Raw genomic sequence first — 21,303 nt, forward strand, 5'->3', positions numbered from 1 at the left:
ATGGTGGAGGATGTAGTAATGTGTGTTTGGGTTATGTAGCTGTTGAGTCATGTCAGATTATGTCAGATTAGAAAATGAGAATATTGATAAATGATAAGTGAAAACTTATTTCCATGAGGGATGGGAAGAGGAATTTATTTTCACCGTGGTGAAAGACAAGTCTGTTTGAATGCATTGCCACCAAACGCTTGCGCTGTTTAAAAGAGGAAATCTATAACGGCACCACAACACCAACCACGTCAAATTCAAAGACAGTTTCCCCGCCAAGAGCGCAATCCGCACTAGGAAAGTTTCTGAGCTGAAAGCGAGTTTGAAGACCCAGCAGTCGGTTTTCACAAAACCTGCTGCTCGACATAAGGCTGCGACTGAAACTTCGTTCAGTATTAGTCACCTTTAGGCTAAACACAAGAAGCCCTTTACAGATGCCGATTTATTCAAGGAGGCAATGACCATCACTGCAGATACGGTTTTCAACAGCTTCAACAACAAAGACGACATCAAAACTGCGCTCTGCAATATCCAGCTTGGCCCCAACACTGTGGCGAGGGCTTAGGAAATGTCGGGGGACGTGGATTGACAAGTGCTAACAGATTTGTCACACTGAATATTTTTCACTCCAGTTTGATGAATCCCTGGATATAATGGACACCGCTCAGCTTGTTGTATTTGTCAGGATGGCGTTACCAGACTCTACAATGAAAGAATCTCCTCACTCTTTTGCATTTAAAAGGAGAGAACAAGAGGTGAGGATATTTACAATGCATTTAAAAAAATATATATATCTGTGATAATGACATCCCGATTCATAAACTGGTGGCAATTACCACTGACGGAGCTCCAGCGATGCGCGGCGTGCGCTCTGGATTTATTGCGTTGTGCCGTAATGACAGCGATAAACACAACTTTATTACCACTGTGTGATTCACCAGCAGGCCTTGGCGGGGAACGTTGTGAACTTTAATTATGTTATGACTCTGGTGGTCAGACTGATCAACTCAATTAGAGCAAAACCGCTTCAGTACAGGAGCCGCCTTAGTGACAAACGCCTCACAGAGTGTCTCTCACTAGCTGTCAGTAGCTATGAGTCAAACCACAAGGCACTCACAGATAGGGCTGTGAATAAAAATCGATACAAAGATTAACATTGATGTTTTTACAAATTATTTAATATTGATATACCTCCTAACCCCCAGGGGGCGTTATTACAGCACACCATTACTGTTCACAGCGAGGAAGTGCAAGTGAGACGAATTTGCGGAATGTCTGACAGGATTTTAGAAGCACCTTCGTCCCTAAAATCAGACATCTAGGCACATTTTTGGTTTCTGTGATAAGTTAAATGCATCGAACCAAATGCACTTTATTTTCCTGTTAATATATCAGTGTTCAACAAAACCAGCCAACTATCATATTTCTGTTCAATTCATTGATTGAATGGCTGAGCAGTAATTTAAAAGTAATAAATATCGTTGAGTAACATGCCAGTTTTGACGTGATGTTAATGAGAAAAGCAATGATACATAAGATGGTAAATAACTACACTGAGCTTATTTACACTGACTGGTTATTTTGTTAAACACAATCACAGTTCTATTTTAATACATTTTATTTCTAAAATGCCGATGCTAAATAGACCATGCCTTTATTTTTTTGTGTTTGACATAAAGCTGTACCTATAGTTGCATTGAGATTTGTGATAACATTAGAGTTCTATTTGGTAAAATGTTGATTTTAATGAAGCTTCACGAGATAAGCATAACACTTGATATGACATTGCTTTACTTTTGTGCTGAGATTAATTGAAGTTGATGTGAAGCTATGGCCAGTTTGATATGCTACTTACAATGTTTTCCTTGTTGCATTAATTTGAACCGTTGGACCAAAACATTTTATGTAATTCAAAAACAATTGATTTATAAGTTCATTCATGAATAAAAGGATTCAAGTTTGAAGTAGAATCTGGGCTATTTTTCTTGCAACGCCTCTACAAGTAGATCCTCCCACCAAAGTGGAGGTCAGGGATCTTGGGCTTAAAAAGGTTGGAGACCACTGACCTAGATGGAGGTTATGTGTATGAAAAAGAGCAGAGAACCGACTGCAGAACGTTATGTATAACAGATGGCGGTGGTATGGGGTCTGAAGGGGCTGTACTGTCAGGGCGGTTGGAATGGGGATTGGGTGGCGTCAATGTGTGGACTGAAGGAGAAGGTTTGGGGCTGGCACTGAGCACGGCATGTGGCGTGGCGGCAGCGGGGGACTCTGTATCTAATATCTTGCAGATGACATCATTCAGCATCAGCAGTGTGCTCAAACCTTCATCCTCGCTTCCCAGAAGGTCTTCAGACTGCATGTAGGCGATGACGTAGTCCAGGCATCCTTCCTCATCAGCTGGACTAAGTTGGTCGATTTCGTTGCCAGATACGAGGTCCCTCGCAACCTCGTAGAGGTGGGCACTTGATAGTCGAAACAAGTTCTTCTTGACGTTCCACACCACCTCTTTCCGTTGCTGGGACATGGTGTGTGGTTCTGATGATGAGTCGATGTCTCGTTGGGGGTAACTACTGGTGTGACGAACCAGCAGTGTTGATCCTTGGTGACTGATGTGCTGTGCCTCTCCACTTCAGCTGTGCAGCTCCCTGGCGAGATCTTTTGTCTTATCTCTGCTCCTGGACACCCACTGGCTGGTTGCTGGCCTGTCACGACTGGTCACCGTGGTCTCGTGGTTCTGGTATCACTGGATCAGCATTCCAACCGGAAGGCGGCGCTGATCCCAGACGAGCCCCCACAATTTGTAACGGGTCCCAAGCTGGGCCGGGTACCACGTCACAATATTAAAAAAAGATGAGCGTTCAGTGTCTCGCTGGCTTTGGGCTCTGAAAAACAGAGTGAATGATCACAGGATCAAGAACACCGAACCTTTCTCTTTCGTTCCCAAAACTCCTCTCATTTATTCACAATTATATAACAAAACAATCAATCAAACAACCAATAAAATATTCCCAAAATCTGCAATAGTGTCTCTTTCAGTGTCCTCTTCCAGGTACAACGTGCATACGAACCTGTATACAGTTCTTATTCCCTTTTTTTCCAGGTAGCGTATGTTTCAGGTAAGTAGGTGAGTGTGTGTCACTGTCAGGTAAGTATGATATGTGTGAATGTAGGTGAATGTGCAGTGTCCAGTGTCCATTAAACAGGTGAGTATGTAATGTTGTTGTTTGTTCTGTTCCCATAGAACACAGACATACAGTATAACCATAAAGCTATTGTTATATTCAACATAACCATATAACTGTCAAAATACATTAGTTCCTCTCACACTCAGTATCACGCTTCGACTTCAATAAACACCTAAACCCATCATCATTTCACATTGAAATATATCCACGGGCACTCTCTGTATAGGTACTAGTCCCATATAGCTGCCATTAATTAGTACAAATAATACTGTTAGCCAGTGCAGTTTTTATAGTGCTGCTAATCACAACTATAGTGCAATATGAATTCACTTTCATTTTCTTTAGCTTAAAGCTGCTCAGAATACTCTATATGTCTTTTCAAAACGTATTGACATCATTGCAAATGGGGAATAAAAATGGAAAATAACAAATATGTTCAAACCATTCCAACAACAATAAGTGTACCAAAGGCTCACTTATCTTCATAAACCATATAGTGTACAGTAAACCCTTAAACACAAATATTTGGAAATGTAAAGAGAAGAAATATTAAAGTATTATAATAAATGTAAAGATAACAAAACCCTTCACCTAATAAAATACAGTTGTCAAGTAATCAGGTAACCAACAGTAGTAATATCGTAGATGAATATAAACAACCATCTCTCTGTGTTTAGTACATGCGGTGGACGGCGCCATCTTCAGTGTCACAAAGCCGCCCGTTGCCATGGCAATAACAGCAGCACAACCCGCGAAAATCGCGGACTTTTTATAGTGTCTAAAACTCGATCTAAAGCACTCAAAAATGTCATAAACGGTCTCCCAGTAACTTCACATAAACTATTGAATCTTAAGGGATAAGTTGAGGTTGTTTTCACGTTGTACTAACCTGAAAAACAGAGTGAATGATCACAGGATCAAGAACACCGAACCTTTCTCTTTCGTTCCCAAAACTCCTCTGAGGGGAGGGAGCACCTGGAAACACGGACTATGACAGAAAGATTCCGTTTCTCATCCTAGCGATCTACAGCGGATTTCTACTGATATTATTTGGCTGAATAACCATTACAGTACATTAAAATACTTTTAACTTGCATTTTCATTTTCAATTAAAATAAAAACTATTTCACTCTTTGTGAGGGTCTCACATACACAGTGGAAGCTGTTTGACTATGAAAATAAACCATTTCTTGTGATTTACTAAGGCCCAAAAACAGCAGCAGAGCGACAGTGTTCGTGGCAGCAGCACAAAGGGAGCTCAGCCCTGCTGTACTTTAGGTAAATTCAATCAGAGCTGCAATAATTATATAAAAATGAATAAAACATTTTCACCATCTGCAATATTATTAAAACGGAATCTGCAAGCATGTGCTATATACTAATGTTAAGCAAAACATTCTTTCCTTAAAACCATTTATATACCTTTTTCTCCTTTTTGACTGGTGTGAACCTTTATGTTACCGGCTTCGCCTCGGCTCTGCGTTGTGTTCCTCTTTTTGATGAAGGACAGACGATGGCCAGCTGGACAGGCTGGGTTTAATTTCCTGCATAATATAAAGAATATACTATCAGTCAATGCAGCTCACTGGTTCCCACAATCACAGCCTATAGCCAGAAATAGATTTAAAAATAATCCCGGACCCGTGAGAAAAGCCCTTCATGTTTCTGCTGAGATGTAAACCACAAACACCTGGAAACAGCTTTCCAACACTGATCACCGAGAACTTTATGTAAAATAAACCCAGAACAAGGCGCTAAGCTACTGGTATTTCCACCCATTGGTCAGTCCTCTCTCGCTTTTTATATAAATATTCATATTCAGTAATCTACAATGTATCACAGTAGCACCAACACGTGGCTCCGTGCTAGCTTACCATGCTACTTTAAACATGCAACTCACCGGAGATTCAGTAACTGAGGCTTTCAGCGTCAAGAAGCTGTTTCTCCAATCTTGGCAACGTAGAACATGGAATATTTAAAAATTTAAAACAGAAAAAAATGTCACAGAAGCGCTCAGCAAGCAGCTAACACATTTTCATTTCAACGGAGAAAATCTCCATCTCTGTTTATTTGTTCTAATTACGGTGGTGTGGAGGGAAAGTCAGTTACTTACTGTCATCTAGTGGCCATACTTGGAACTGGCAAAATTCGCAACTTAAAGTGATTTGGATCAGAATAGTAGGGAAATCCAGCCATGTGACTTCTGAAATGATAACCATGCTTCCTTATGAAGTAAAGTTCTTGTTTTAATAAAAAAATTAATTACCTTTCTTGGTTCAGCTGTGTGCTGAAACATCATGAGCTGCAAGACATCATGCACTTCATCCACTTTTACATAATAATCAAATGTAAATTTCTGTTTTGTGTCCTCTATTACAATAATTCTTATTAATTCACAAACTACAGTTAGGATACATGTTTTTTTTAATTTAGAAAACATACTTGACTGGTAACAGGACCATTTCAGTACCACGCTTATTTGGACAAATCCTGTCCGAATGTGTTTCTCATTTGTAGAAGTATTTAAAAATAATTAGTAGGAAAATATTTCTCTCACTTTTTTGCATATTTGTATATAAAATTACTTTACTGAAAGCATCGAATTCAATTACCTCATTTGTGTTAACAAATGTTGTGATTAAAGCTGATTCAGAATCTGATATTGATAGAATATTTACATGAAACCTATTTTGAATAAAAACTGCAACTCCTCTTCCTCTTTTTGAACAATTGATCCTTAAGACATTGTAGCCTCTAAATGGAGTGCTTTTATGTCAGTGATGGAGTTGGTAAGCCATGTTTTAAATAACACCATGTTGTTGTCAGACTTGAACTAAACCCCCTCCTTCATCGTTCCCTATTTTGGGTTAAAGCTCAAACTAGGGTTCTAAAGACATCTGAACCTAACGAGGGATTATTTCTTCTTTTTTTTCTTGTTTAATGTCACAATGTAATTTTGGACCATTTACATATTTTATGGATAAGAAATAATTGAAAAAGTAATACCCCAGATTGTTAGTGGATTGTTGTTGTTAAATTATTAGTTGTCAAAGCAGGTATTCATAGTTTCAGTTGGTATGAAACATAGACATTTTGAAATATGTGATTATCCAATTTTAAAAAGTAAAATAACAGGTGTGTTGGCATATTAAAAATTACTTTAGTGCACAACTTCAGGGGAACATATGATGGTTTTAATGTCTTCCTTTTCATGTAAAATACTTCAGTAGACCCTGAAAATGTGACATTATTTCACAAAGCATTATGGGTAGTCGTGGCAGGTGGGCTATTGTAAGATCTAGTCTCTCACGAGTCGCATCAGGTATATTTGCTTGAAAGTAGGTTGACTTAAAAAGGCCTGAAAGTTGTAGTAATCAACTGTCAGTTGTGGAAATTAGTTGACTTTATTCCAGTTTCCAGCTTGGAATTAGAAGAGTTTAAATCATATTTCTGATATTACATGGAGGTGAGAGATGGCATGGTAGCAGCGATTAGGTAAAAACATTTTTTATAACACACACACACACACACACACACACACACACCCAAACTAGTGTGTTCATGGTGTGTTCCAAGCATTTCTACAAAGGTATGTTTTCATTAACCATTCTCAATGTGTCAAAAAGTTTCCTCTCTAAGCAAACCCAGCAGATTGCATTGAATCTTTGACAAGCAGCATTCACTCCTCCTGAAAGAGTGTAGATTCACATCGGACAGTCGTCTGCATTGTTGATGGCTTTGCAGCAATCCCTCATACCCAACAGGCACAAAATGATGGTGTAACAGCTAAACAGAAAAAAAACACTATAAATTTAACAGTTGAAATAACAAAAAAGAATGGAGAACAGTAGGACAACTCAGCAGAGTGAGAAAAACAGATACTGATGTCCTCCTGCAGCCTAATTCTATAGCTGTTAAAAATATTGCTGGACAAATATCCCAAAAAGCAAAAAAACAACCCCAAAAAAGGGGCGAACGAAGAGCTCTGGCGGACATCCCGGAGGCAGACCTTGACGTAGCAGTCTCTGGAGGCCTTCCTAGGTGTAGCTCGGGCTCAGATGGGTGACTCAGATGACCCTCTAGGCGGAGCAGGACCCTTGGAGGGCATTGATGACTCAGATGAGCACCCCTGAAGAACACCCTGTAACGGGCCTGAAGCTTGGCGTCCGACAGAACGCCAATCACCGGGTGATTGGTGTCTCGACGAGGCCCTGGAAGCTGAGGTTGTTGGGTGAGCTCTCTGCTAACCTCAACGACAGCTGGCAGGCCAGTCTGAGTGTCCTTGTTGACCATCTCAGGAACAGAGCCAGAGGTGTCCAGCATACCCACAGAAAAAGGAATAGAAGCATTCGTCGGACCCTCAGAAACAGGAACAGTACTAAAGGCGTTCATCCTGATGAGGACTGGACCAGAGGCATTCTCATTGACATGGACTGGTTCTACTGATCTCTGGTGGTAGACTACAGAACAGCAGGATATGCTGGATGATGGTAGAGAGTCATTAATGCAGTTCTATAATCCTCCTCCAGCTTCTTTAATCCTTCCTCTAATACAGGAGAATAGTGATAAACCAAGGCCTCTCTAAGCCTCTCGATTATAGGTGCAAAAGATCTACATCTCTCCTCCACTTCCTCATAAGTGATGTCAGAGGAATCGATGAAAGGAGTGCTGAATGGTTCTCCGGTGACAGACAAAGGAGCGGACCCAATAGGAACTGATGGCGAGGAGGAAGTTGCACCTGGAGAAGTTGAGGCCTTTTTCGGATGTCGTCTTTTCCGGCTTGGGGAGTCAGAACACCGAGACGACATCACTGCAGCCTGGGCTGGCTTTGTAGAGGACTCAGTGACCGATTGACCATGGGAAGATAGGACACAGGACTGGCGGGTGGACGTTGGCGCTTACGACGACGCTGAGTTGACGAGTGGTTATGGGGGAACGAGATCATTTGTACTCGTGGCAACTCCTACTGTTGTGGGGGAGATGAATGCTGGAAAAGGTCAGGACAAAGATCTTGTATCAGCTCAGCATCAACCTCCTTGAAGATCTCCAATGAGGAATCAAAGCAGCTGTGCAGAGTACAAGTGTCCCTCATGTTGGCAATTCCTGAACGTAAACTCTGTGACAGCCAGGTGTTGAACATGTGTGTGTGATGTTTAAAAGCTGAACACTTGTCTCACTGCGTGCTCAGATTGGCTCCTGTGTGCTCAAGTCAAAGGCACAATCTTTACGCCATACTCACCTATAAAGTTCTGACATGAGGCTGGACGTAAAGCATTTTGCAAAGGCACATCCACAGCCCTTTCTGCCAGAGTCCCTGTGGGTTCCCCCAAGAAAATCTCCAAGGAGGGTAACGGCAGCAGGGGCTCTAACCAGCGGGAAGCTGTCTGTGACAAAATGCCTCTTCGGTGCAGTGGCAGCGCCAAGGGGCGCTATAACTCCCTCTGGAAAAGTTATAGTACCCCTATAGCGCCCCCAATAAAATATCCATCCATCCATTTTCTAACACGTTTATCCCTTGTGGGGTCGGGAGGGGTGCTGATGCCTATCTCCAGCTGTCAATGGGTGAGAGGCGGGGTACACCCTGGACAGGTCACCGGCCTATCGCAGCCAAGAAAATATTAGATTATTATTTTCTTTATCATCTAAGTTAATATTGTTTAACATGTGATTGTTGTGATAAAAAGCATGCCCAATTTTAATATACAATTAACTATTATATTTTGGTTTTAAAAAAAATATCGGGCAACAGGAATTTAATTCTGCATGTACTGATTAGATAAATTCTAATCAAAAGAAACCCTTGTTTTAGCACACAACGCTTGCTGTACATTTAATGACTTTAGGTGTTTTGGATGAGAGAATAAAAGTAGATGGAAATGATCACGGTCATAATGGTGTCCTAGTTCCAAAAGGACTCAAGGGGAACCGGACTGGATGATAAAAGCTGCTCTGAACAAAAAAAAAAAAAAAAAACAGAGGTTGGACTCTGCAAGCTAACATCAGTGCATCTAGCAGGGATCCTGATGCTGTTGATTAGATGCAGAAAGAGAAGTCAACAGTAACGTGGGATAAGATGAACAGAGGCCAGACTGGTGGTTAAAGGATCAGGATGTTGCAGATGAAAGGGCTGGAAGCACCGAACCAATAGAGCAAAGATGAACCCAAGACCTGCTGGAGAGTTTTTTTTAAAGTGAGCTGATATCTTAATTCTAAAGTAGGCTATCACAATTATTTTTAAATGAAGACTGCTATTTTCTAAATGGATGCTGTTGTGGAAGCAACAGTGGCTCTTCACAACTTCTAGAGGGGGAACTACACAGGAGAAAGTCCCATCCCACCTGAAGAACATGACAGCCCTGCACTGCAATGGGAGAGCAGGCGCCAACAACACCACCCAAGAGGCCGTAGCTGTACGGGAGGCCTTCAACAGCTACCTCAACTCCTCCATTAGTGCCCTGGCAATACAATACTGGCCCACCTGCCATCTCCACAACCTTCTACTACTCTTCCTCATCACCATAAAACAAAGGCTCTTTTAAGAGCCACTCATTTACTCTTTGAAGGGGTGATTTCTATAAATTTTCCATCATTCTTTTTCTGCTGTCACATACCTGCCCAATTCAATTGTGATTCCATCTATAAGATGTGTACTATAGAAAATAACCTTAAATAGTAAAAGATGTGATAAGTATGTTTCTGACTTCAGACATTTACAGACATTGCACTGTGGCTGAATTTTTGTTTTCCATTTATGTCACCTATTATAGCCATTAATTTACTTCATCCAAGTACCAATTAAAGAATAATGTTAAGAACTAATCCTTAGCATATACCCTACATTCCCAATCATAATAAAAGGTTTATTTTCCATGTCTTGGAAAATAAAATTCAAAAATGTAAAATAAGATGAGAAGATGAAGGACAGACACGAGGGTGAAGAAGATTGCTGGAGAAATGCTTGGAAACTGCATTCAAACCTGGATCTGCCAACAGAAAACAATGAAAATTTGAAAGTGAATAGAAACAATCTTTATTGGCCCACAGTGAGGAAATCTGTCTCAGAAGCAGTAACTTGAAATGCAAAAATATAGGTCCGCACAAAAGGTAAAAAGTATGAACCAAAAGAATAAGACATAAAATTGTAATATAAGAAAAATAAATACTGCCCAGTTGTTTGTTAAAAAAAGCAAAAACAAATAATAAAAGAATGACCAGAACCAGCAGACATGTAAACACTAATTATGTTTGCTGGAAGAAGTGTTGGGTTTAAAGTCTAACAGCTGCTGGGAGGAAAATAACAGAATTCATAAAAAGATAAAATTTTATATAATTATTTTATTATTCTAACTATAAAGACATGTTACATAGAAATAACTTCCTGAATGTCTAATGCCCTTTAAATTATTGCATATTGTCATTTTATTTTGAAGATCCCATCCTCTAGTGAACGGAAATGATTACGCCAGTAAGAAAACTTGATTACACTATTCTGATTGGACGATGTTCCGTCTGCTGAATTTGGACCAATCAGTGAACAGATGATCGCTATAAATGTCTGTATCCAACGAGATGCCGACATTCTTCTCTCAGAAAGAATTACCAAGTAGTAAACATGTCTGGACGCGGAAAGACCGGAGGCAAGGCTAGAGCCAAGGCCAAGACTCGCTCTTCCAGAGCAGGTCTGCAGTTCCCCGTGGGCCGTGTCCACAGGCTGCTGAGGAAAGGCAACTACGCTGAACGCGTGGGTGCCGGAGCCCCAGTGTACCTGGCCGCCGTGCTGGAGTACCTGACGGCTGAGATCCTGGAGCTGGCTGGCAACGCTGCCCGCGACAACAAGAAGACCAGGATCATCCCCCGTCACCTGCAGCTGGCTGTGCGCAACGACGAGGAGCTCAACAAGCTGCTCGGAGGAGTCACCATCGCTCAGGGAGGCGTTCTGCCCAACATCCAGGCTGTGCTGCTACCCAAGAAGACCGAGAAGCCCGCCAAGGCCAAGTAAACCTGCCTGGAAACCACAAACCCAACGGCTCTTTTAAGAGCCACCCACATCTGTCTAAAGAGCATTTTCCCATTACATGAATAAGTTTAGTTTTATTTAAGTTATCAGTAAGATTAATTGCTGAGTAAAGATTACTACCATAATTATGATTTAGGAGTACAGGGCACTTCCCCTTTCAGCTATTGATTGCCAATTTGCTTTGCAATATTCAGAAAAAGGGATCTTAGAAGCATCTTTAACCAGTAGCTAAAACAATACGACCACCATTCACACCAAATGCTGTTGAACTAAAATTACATGGTTGGATTATACTGTCAAGAAATGCAAAAAAAAAAAAAAGATGATGTATGAAGGTCACCCAAAAGCAAAAGAAATGTCAATTGCTTATCAAGCAAACTTATTTATAACTTGTTTCTCAGCTTCTGTCACAGCACTAGACCTGTGGTCTGTAACACGACTAACAAATCAAATATTAAAGGACCTACAGCAGATTACATGTGCAAAGGGAACATATTTGGCTAAAGTCATATTTTTAAAATTCCTGTTTATCTTTTGGTTCCTGAACTTCTATAAACACAAAAGACACAATCGTGCCGACCGTTTTTATCTGAGACATTGTTATTCCTACACTTTCTTCCAATTTGGTTTGTGGTGAAGAATCACGTATTTTATTTTAAAATATTGTTCAATAAGCGGAAGTGTGTTGGACTCGTGGTTGGAAACTAGATGCGGAAGTCAAAAGTTATGGGGTTCCATTTGTGCCAGAAATATGTTTATGCGTCTTCTGACGTGTTCATGTGTCCATGTATGTGTCTATGTAAGGTGTATATGTATCCTGCTTATGTAATGGAAGCTGCATAAATTATGTTTATGCGTCTTCTGACGTGTTCATGTGTCCATGTATGTGTCTATGTAAGGTGTATATGTATTGTGTTTATGTAATGGAAGCTGCATAAATTATGTTTATGCGTCTTCTGACGTGTTCATGTGTCCATGTATGTGTCTATGTAAGGTGTGTATGTATTGTGTTTATGTAATGGAAGCTGCTTATGTCGTGTCTATGTGCTGTGAGCATATGTATTGTGTCTACATGAGGGATCAAGTGCATGGCATTTCTTCACTTTATGTTGTTTGACCTTGTTGTTGAACCTTTAATCACGTGATCTCGGTTTGCTGTCGTTTTCCCGTCATCTCCCTGTGCTGTTATACCTGTCGTCTCCTCTGCTGTTTTTACCTGTCGTCTCCTCTGCTGTTGCAACCTGTCGTCTTCACTGCTGTTACAACCTGTCGTTACAACCTGTCCTCCCCGTTATCGGGCCGTGTTGTCACCTGACGTCGTCATGCACTGCTTTTACACTGTTGGGTGGGTTCCTGCTGCCGTTTGCCTGTGCGGTTACCTTTATTTTATTCCTCTTTATTTTTAATCTTTAATGTCACAACAGTAATAACTCCCTGATTGTTCCCAATAAGCTCCGGCAAACACCTTGGTTCTTCACTTACTGATCGGTGCGGTCACGATAAACCTACGTACACACCACTTCCGGTTCAATTGAAATTTCAAAATAAGAGTCTTTGACACAAACGCCTCCTTTTGCTTCAAAGTTGAGCTTCAGTGCTATTAAAATGAGCGCAACCAAATTTGTAATTTCTAAATTTCTCATCTTTTCATATTTACAATTCAAACCTGTGATGATGCTTAAATATACAGTGGACAGAAAATATCATTATAAGAAATATTGTCCCTCTGGGTGAAAAAATTCTCTGGATTTTAACCCACCCCCTTTAAAGGGAGCAGTAGGTTGCACATGTATCCACTTAGGCAAGGCAAGGCAAATTTATTTATATAGCACAATTCAGTACAAAGACAATGCAAAGTGCTTTACATGATTAAAATATAGCAAAATAAAAGCAAGTAGGAATAAAATGTAAATAGAAAATAAAATAAAAGCAAGTAGGGATGTAGAAACAAAGAAGAATATTAAAAACAGTAGAACAGTTTAATAGAACAGCCAAAGGCAATTTTAAACAAATGTGTTTTTAATCTTGATTTAAAAGAACTCAGGCTTTCAGCACTTTTACAGTTTTCTGAAAGTTTGTTCCAGATAAGTAGAGCCGTCCGTCCGTCCGTCTTCTTCCGCTTATCCGGGGTCGGGTCGCGGGGGCAGCAGCTTCAGTAGGGAGGCCCAGACGTCCCTCTCCCCAGCCACTTGGGCCAGCTCCTCAGGAGGAACCCCAAGGCGCTCCCAGGCCAGCCGGGAGACATAGTCCCTCCAGCGTGTCCTGGGTCTTCCCCTGGGCCTCCTCCCGGTGGGACGTGCCCGGAACACCTCACCAGGGAGGCGTCCAGGAGGCATCCTGACCAGATGCCCGAGCCACCTCAACTGGCTCCTCTCGACGTGGAGGAGCAGCGGCTCTACTCTGAGTCCTCCCCGGATGACTGAGCTCCTCACCCTATCTCTAAGGGAGAGTCCAGACACACTACGGAGAAAACTCATTTCAGCCGCTTGTATCCGGGATCTCGTTCTTTCGGTCACGACCCAAAGCTCGTGACCATAGATGAGGGTAGGAACGTAGATCGACCGGTAAATCGAGAGCTTCGCCTTTTGGCTCAGCTCTCTCTTCACCACAACGGATCAGTACAGCACCCGCTTCACAGCAGACGCTGCACCAATCCGCCTGTCGATCTCCCGCTCCATCCTCCCCTCATTCGTGAACAAGACCCCAAGATACCCCAAGATAAGTAGAGCATAGGAACTAAATGCTGCTTCTCCGTGTTTAGTTCTGGTTCTAGGTATGCTGAGTAGGCTGGAGCCAGAAGACCTGAGTGGTCTGGAGGGTTGATACACTGATAACAAGTCTGTAATGTATTTAGGTGCTAAGCCATTCAGGGATTTATAGACTAACAGAAGGATTTTGAAGTCTATTCTCTGAGATACAGGGAGCCAGTGGAAGGACTTTAGAACTGGGGTTATGTGCTTTACTTTCTTAGTCTTAGTGAGGACACGGGCAGCAGCATTCTGGATCAGCTGCAGCTGTCTGATCCACTTTTTAGGCAAACCTGGGAAAACACCGTTGCAGTAATCAATTCTACTAAACATAAACTCATGAATTAGTTTTTCCAGATCCTTCTGAGACATTAGTCCTTTAATCCTGGAAATGTTCCTCAGGTGATAGAAAGCCAACCTTGCAATTGTCTTTAGGTGGGGCACTTAGAGGGCACGAAGAGAGATATAAAACCAGCAACCCACTGGTTACAGGATGAAGTCCAACCTCTTGAGGCACTGATGCTCCCAAACCATGCTTTAATGTATTTAATTTTAAATTGTATATATTTTATCGCCCAACCCTGGGTCTTTATGCATGGAGTTTGCATGTTCTCCCAGTGCATGCGTGGGTTCTCTCCGGGTACTCCGACTTCCTCCCACAGTCCAAAAAACATGACTGTTAGGTTAATTGGTCTCTCTAAATTGTTCTGTGAGTGTGTGCATGAATGGTTGTTTGTCCTGTTTGTCTCTGTGTTGCCCTACGACAGACTGGCGACCTGTCCAGGGTGTACCCCGCCACTCGTCCAGTGAACACTGGAGATAGGCATCAGCAACCCCCACGACCCCATGAGAGATTAAGCGGGTCAGAAAATGGATAGATGGATGAATATTTTATCGCTGAAAAAAAAATAGAGAGTTTGAACAACCCATGCTTAGACTCCACCATACTTAGTAAAACGCTACCCTTACTTTCAGGAAGAAAACACAACCTAAAGAAACCTCCAGTATTTCCAATAAATACATTCAGAAAACTCCTACATAACAGCTTATTATATGATAAACCCATAGAAGAGGTAATAGGTGAGTAGCTCTGCAGGAAATGAGCACCACAGAAACAAGTTTTATTTAAAAGATTAAATACAATCACATCTGACATTGGCTCGAGGTATTTGTTGAGATCTGTGTTTGCTATAAATGTAGTTGTTTTTGGAATGAACTTGCGCGTCCTAATTCACACTAATTTCCGGTTGGTGGCGGTAATGTACTAAGCTGTTCATTTGCAACCGCCATGAAAACATCAAGACAACGAAGAAGAGGACCCATAACATATTTTAGAATTATTTAGAATGTAATAAATATACTCAAGAAAGAGAGATGTTGTGTAGAGAATTAGGCAGGAATAAAAATAAATTAGAAACAAGGGAATTGTTTGAGAGGTCATCTGGGGATGTAGCTTTTGGGAGTATTTTTAGTTTTCTAAGAAGAACGGGTGTTTAGAGAGAATCTAATAGATTGTCTGATCCATACTCCATTCTGGAAGGTGGCGGTAATGCACCTATAAGTTGTTTGCCAACCGCCATTAAAAAAAGAGAAGAAGAAGAAGAAGAAGAAGAAGAAGACCCACACAACGGCACATGGTGGTGAAAAAGCCGTGCTCGCTATTCCGAGGAGACCAGCTGTTCAACAGACTTCATCTTCGCAGCAGAGGAAGGTCAGACCAAAAGTTGGGTATGAAAAACACGAATAACTTTCTAGACAATTATTTTATTTGATGATTAAAGGTGATGTAAATATTTGTTTTAATTCACGTCGTATAAAAAAGCCGAATTACCAGTTAGCTTAGGCAGTTACAAAAAACAAGGATACATAAATGTATTTAAAAAGTTGTGGCTAAAATTATAACTTTTTTATTTTATTCGTTTTTTTTTTTTGCTTACTGAAAGCACGATAGGAGTATGGTTTGCAGTAGTATGGCGTTGTACAGACATGTTTTTGAAGGGTGTTGCTAACTGGCTAGAGCAGGATGTATCGGGTGGCATATTAAGACTTGTGCTGCTTTTCCGGGCTTAGTCACTATTTGTAAAATTCAATGGCATAGCACAATCTTTATCGGCTTCGAGGTACTGTGGCTGGAGTGGTTGTCTTATCAATTTCTCACATGCCAATCACTGCGACACGCTCGCGCTCTCTACCTGATATTATGTACCATCGGCTTCTTTGCGCATGCGCAAACAGAATAACTTCCAGGTCGCCGTTGAATGTGCTTTATTAGTTTGAAAAGGACCAGAAAGTATTCCCATCATTTCCTACAGAATTCTATTGTCCCCAGAGAGCTCACAGTCTGCGCACAGCACGCCCAATTATGTGGGAGCTGTAACTTTGTGTTTTGTGTTTGTTTGTGTGTGTGTGTGTTTTTTTTTTTTTTTTTTTTTTTTTTTTTTTTTTTTTCAGTAGAGCACACAGAGAACCGACTTCTGCGCTGAGACCTCAGCAGGGCAAAAACAAAACAAAGCGCCAATCTCCACCTAGTGGTCGGAGGCATTGACGCACTATACTTGACTGGAGCCTTCACACTCCAGCCCGGGGGGTGAATTTTTAATGTCATAATTTTAACATTACACTAGGTTAGTGTTCACATTTATTTTCATTTTGGTTTAGTAAAGTATTATTGAATTAAACAGAAATAGCAGCTGTAGATATTCTCAGGTGTCTATATTTTCAACCCTGGATCTGTTTGGGTTTTCTGCTCCACAGCATGTTTGTGAAAACAAATGTCTCAACATTCAGGGAGAGGCTTTGGTCCTTAAGGCCGCCATTAACTCCTTTTACTTTATCAATTTGCAGTTAATTGTTAATACAATGATACTAGTATCAATATAATGCATAACTACACAGTCATCAAATTCAGTTAACAGCTAAAAAAATGTTTTTAATACCAGAGATTTAATTTGAGATCAAATTGAAAATAATCTATTCTAAATCCTGAGAATTGGAATCAAATTTATTCTTGAAATTTGAATCAACCTTCCCTACTGACTTCCAAAGAGCCCATAATGTTTTGGATAGATCTCAATCAGGCTTGCACATCTTTCATAAAGCAGGCCTGCTTCATGATCGTCATGATATCAACACCATGCTTTGGTTAAGCAGTAAACAACTTATAACTCATTCAGAAGTGTTTATGAATTAAGAGTGGGCAAGAAAAACTGTTTCTTGCCAAATAGTGAACCTAATTAGTTCAACTATGTAATCATTCCAGAATTGCTTATATTAAACATTTCAGACTAAGATACTGCCTTGTAAGTAAAACCAGTCAGTTTTGTCTATTTTTAAGTCATGCTAAATCTTATTTGTGTGCAACTTTCTCTGCCAGGGAGTAACAAGAGGAGGGTGGAAACCCAGATGATGATGATCTTCTGGAATGACTGGCTGATGGAGGCGGATGGTATGTCATAACTACTGTATGAAAGACTTAAAGGAGCTTTAAGTAACTTAATGGTTAAAACCCAAACAACACATACACTATGCCTTTCACGGAGACTAGCCATTAACTCAACAGTTGATTGGTGCTGTAAAACTGCACTGAATTTTTACTTCCACAATACAGGTATAAGATGTTTTATTCTGTTCTAAATCTGGTCTGCTTCTTTTGCTGGTTTCCATGTTTGCAGGCTGCTGCTCTTTCGCCAAGATAAAATACCAAATGCTGCGCACTATTTTGGGAATTCTCAAATGATTGGCTCAGGAACCAGGAAGTAAGTACAAGCTACAGTCTGAACCAAAGTAGTTCTGGATCGTACCTCAAGGTTTGAAAAGAGAAAAAATTTACAAAGACATTGATGGAGAGGACCTATCATTTATAGGGAATGTTACTTCCATCCCGGATGACAAATGAGAATGATTTATTTATTTAACTGTAAATGTCTTACTAATAGTTATATACGTTGCGTTTTGCATTACAGTGTATCTCCCTTGAAAAAGAAGGCGATTATTCACAGGAAGCTGGCTCCCTGGTTTAATTTAGACCTGCGTTCTTTTTGGGGAAAAAATGTTAGGAAATTGAAGAGAAAATGGAGCTCTACACACCATGAGGAATCCTACCTGATCTAGAAAAACAGTCTACTGTTGTATAAACAGACCCTTCACTGAGTTAGAGCAGCATATTTTTAATCATTAATTGAGGGGATTAAAAAATAATCCTAGATTTGTCTTCATTAAAGTTGCCAAATTTACGGAGTCATAGCTCTGTCAATCCATCCATTCCCTTAGCTCTTAGCAGTAATCACTTTATGGGATTTGTAGTGGCTAAATGTCCTTGCTTAAAATGTTGACCATTTCTTTCTTTTGGTGAATGCAAATAACCACTCAGTCAGACGGAATGAACGAGTCTACGCGTGTTAAAGTTTGAACGACGGTAGAAAACAGTGTGTTCGCCCCGTCTTTATTTTCAGTAAGCCAAACACACATCAGTTTTTTTTTTTTTTTTTTTATTCCAGAGACGCGCGAGCTTCGCAACGTCATCACTCAGCGTCAGTTCCTATCGGCTATCTATTCAAGATAATTTTAATCATTAAACTTAATGCATATTAAACTAAAGGGAAATTATAAACATAATAAATCAGTAATAGTTATAATGCAATTCTAAATATTCTATGATATGTAAATACTAAACATATCCAAAATAATAACTAAATATGAGCGTAAATTACTGAGAAGAAAAATGGCACCAACAGGATTCTTCATTAATAAAATTGATTCCATTAAAAATAAAATAATTGGCATCCTCCCAAACATGATCACCTCGACCTCAGTAAGTGAGGCAGCGTTTGAGGAATCTTTAGAACCTGCGTGGTGTTTGAACTGTTTAGAATTTTAGCTTCATCTAAACCTACCTGTACAGTGCAGACCAAAAGTTTGGACACACCTTCTCATTCAAAGAGTTGTCTTTATTTTCATGACTATGGAAATTGAAGATTCACATTAAAGGCATCAAAACTACGAATTAACACATGTAGAAATATATACTTAACAAAAAAGTGTGAAACAGAAAATATGCTTTTTATTTTTATCTTATTCAGTAAGAAGATTTGTTCAGGCCATATTATTATGAAGTTTAGTTTACTTTGAAAGGTTTATCTCAGATAACTCAATCCAGCTATACTAATCATAAACAGGTGTGTTCGAAGAACCCAATTAGCTGGATCATGATTAGCCGGATGAAATCATCTTGGATGTGTCATTTGATCTCGGATGTTTTAAGCAACGTACGAAGAACGGACCCCTGGTCTCTAATCTAAGCTGCTGTTAACCTGCGATTTCTGAGGCTGGTGACTCGGATGAACTTATCCTCCACAGCAGAGGTGACTCTTGGTCTTCCTTTCCTGGGGCGCTCCTCATGTGAGCCAGTTTCTTTGTAGCGCTTGATGGTTTTTGGAACTGCATTTGGGGACACTTTCAAAGTTTTCCCAATTTTTCAGACTGACTGACCTTCATTTCTTAAAGTAATGATGGCCACTCGTTTTTCTTTACTTAGCTGCTTTTTTCTTGCCATAATACAAATTCTAACAGTCTATTCAGTAGGACTATCAGCTGTGTGTCCACCTGACTTCTGCACAACACAACTGATGGTCCCAACCCCATTTATAAGGCAAGAAATCCCACTTTTTTAAACCTGACAGGGGACACCTGTGAAGTGAAGACCATTTCAGGTGACTACCTCTTGAAGCTCATCAAGAGAATGCCAAGAGTGTGCGAAGCAGTAATCAAAGCAAAAGGGTGGTAACTTTAAGAACCTAGAATATAAGACATATTTCAGTTGTTTCACACTTTAAGTATATAATTCCACATGTGTTAATTCATAGTTTTGATGCCTTCAGTGTGAATCTACAATTTTCATAGTCATGAAAATAAAGAAAACTCTTTGAATGAGAAGGTGGGTCCAAACTTTTGGTCTGTACTGTATGTTAGACCCAATCCCAACCAAATTATTTAAGGAGGTATTCCCTTTGATCAGTGGCCCTATTTTGGACATGATTAATCTATCCTTGGTGAATGGATATGTACCACAGGCTTTTAAAATAGCTGTTATTGATCACAATATTCTCCTACAAAGACTTGAACATACTGTAGGGATTAAGGGGAAAGCATTTGGCTGGTTTAAATCCTATCTGTCGGACAGATTCCAGTTTGTTCATGTTAATAATAAATCTTCAAACTCTAGGGTCACTTGAGGGTTACCACAGGGACAGAAGTTGTAATTTTTGGACCAGAGTCCACAAAAAAATAAACTTCTTAATTAATCACTCAATCGGGATGGCATAAACTTGGCCTCTGGTTGTAAAGTAAAAGAATTGGTGTTGTTTTCGACCAAGACATGTCATTTAAATCCCATATTAAACAGATTTCCAGAGTTTGCTTTTTTCACCTCAGGAATATCGCCAAAATTAGAAACATTCTGTCCAGGAGTGATGCTGAAAAACTAGTCCATGCATTTGTTACTTCAAGGCTGGACTATTGTAATTCTTTACTATCAGGAAGTCCACAAAATGCAGTAATTTTACAACTTTTATGTGCAGTTTTCTCTCAAATGTCTTCCACAGGGAACACGGCCGGTGAGACTGGGACAAATTTGAATTTCTTGCATGGACAACATCCCACTGCTTGGCTTTTCTACCTCTCCGATGATTTAATTCTTGCATAGCGAGGACGCGTGATCCTGCGGCTGCCTGTTCACCCTACATACAACCTCTTTGTCGGATACATGGGAGTGTGGCATCTTGCAGTCCCCTATATTTGGTTTAATCTGAGTATATAGCTATTGACAAGTTGAGCAGTAAAAGTTAGGATTTATACAGTTTTGGTGTTTTTCTTACCAGATGCTGTATCATCATTCCTGTGTTCATATCACTTTGAAATGTTTTGTTGGTCAATTTCAAAGTAAACAAACCATTGCAAACTTTTGAAAATTGTCTTAATTTTTTTATATATATATGAATGTGAAACATTTTTACAAAGTATGATGAGTTATTGGTATGGATTGTTGAAAATTCCTTTTTAAATGCAAAACTCTTGAGTTCTAAAATGAAATACAAGACGCATGGTGGTGCTCATTTTAATAGCTTTGAAACTCAACTTTGCAGCTAAAGGAGGCGTTGGTGTCAAGACTCTTATTTTGAAATCTCAGTTGAACCGGAAGTAGCGTGTACGTAGTTTTATCATGACCGCATTGATCAGTAAGTGACGAACCAAGGTGGTTGTCGGAGCTTATTGGGAACAATGAGGGAGTTATTACTGTTGTGACATTAAAGATTTAAAAAGTAAATGTGAATAAAATAAAGGTAACCGCACAGGCTGACGGCAGCAG

The 21,303-nt window shown here is 40.1% G+C and overlaps 1 protein-coding gene and 1 long non-coding RNA gene across 2 annotated transcripts; both read left to right on the forward strand.

The window, feature by feature from the left end:
- The first annotated feature begins 10,767 nt into the window (after positions 1–10,767).
- LOC105916184 (histone H2A-like) lies at positions 10,768–11,259 on the forward strand. The gene has a single exon (XM_012850549.3). It carries the CDS (start codon positions 10,789–10,791, stop codon positions 11,173–11,175), a length of 387 nt encoding a protein of 128 aa, XP_012706003.1. The 5' UTR covers positions 10,768–10,788; the 3' UTR covers positions 11,176–11,259.
- A 3,967-nt stretch (positions 11,260–15,226) lies between these two features.
- On the forward strand, positions 15,227–20,900 carry LOC118566588. Its single transcript, XR_004933123.1, has 4 exons — positions 15,227–15,668; positions 17,314–17,385; positions 17,612–17,695; positions 20,540–20,900. It is a non-coding gene; the product is annotated as an uncharacterized LOC118566588 (long non-coding RNA).
- The last annotated feature ends 403 nt before the right edge of the window (positions 20,901–21,303 follow it).

The sequence above is a fragment of the Fundulus heteroclitus genome, chromosome 17 (assembly GCF_011125445.2).
Source record: "Fundulus heteroclitus isolate FHET01 chromosome 17, MU-UCD_Fhet_4.1, whole genome shotgun sequence".
In the NCBI taxonomy this organism is placed as follows: Eukaryota; Metazoa; Chordata; class Actinopteri; order Cyprinodontiformes; family Fundulidae; genus Fundulus; species Fundulus heteroclitus.

Coding starts and splice junctions, on each gene's coding strand:
- LOC105916184 (XM_012850549.3), top strand. CDS start 10,789: ATGTCTGGACGCGGAAAGACCGGAGGCAAGGCTAGAGCCAAGGCCAAG.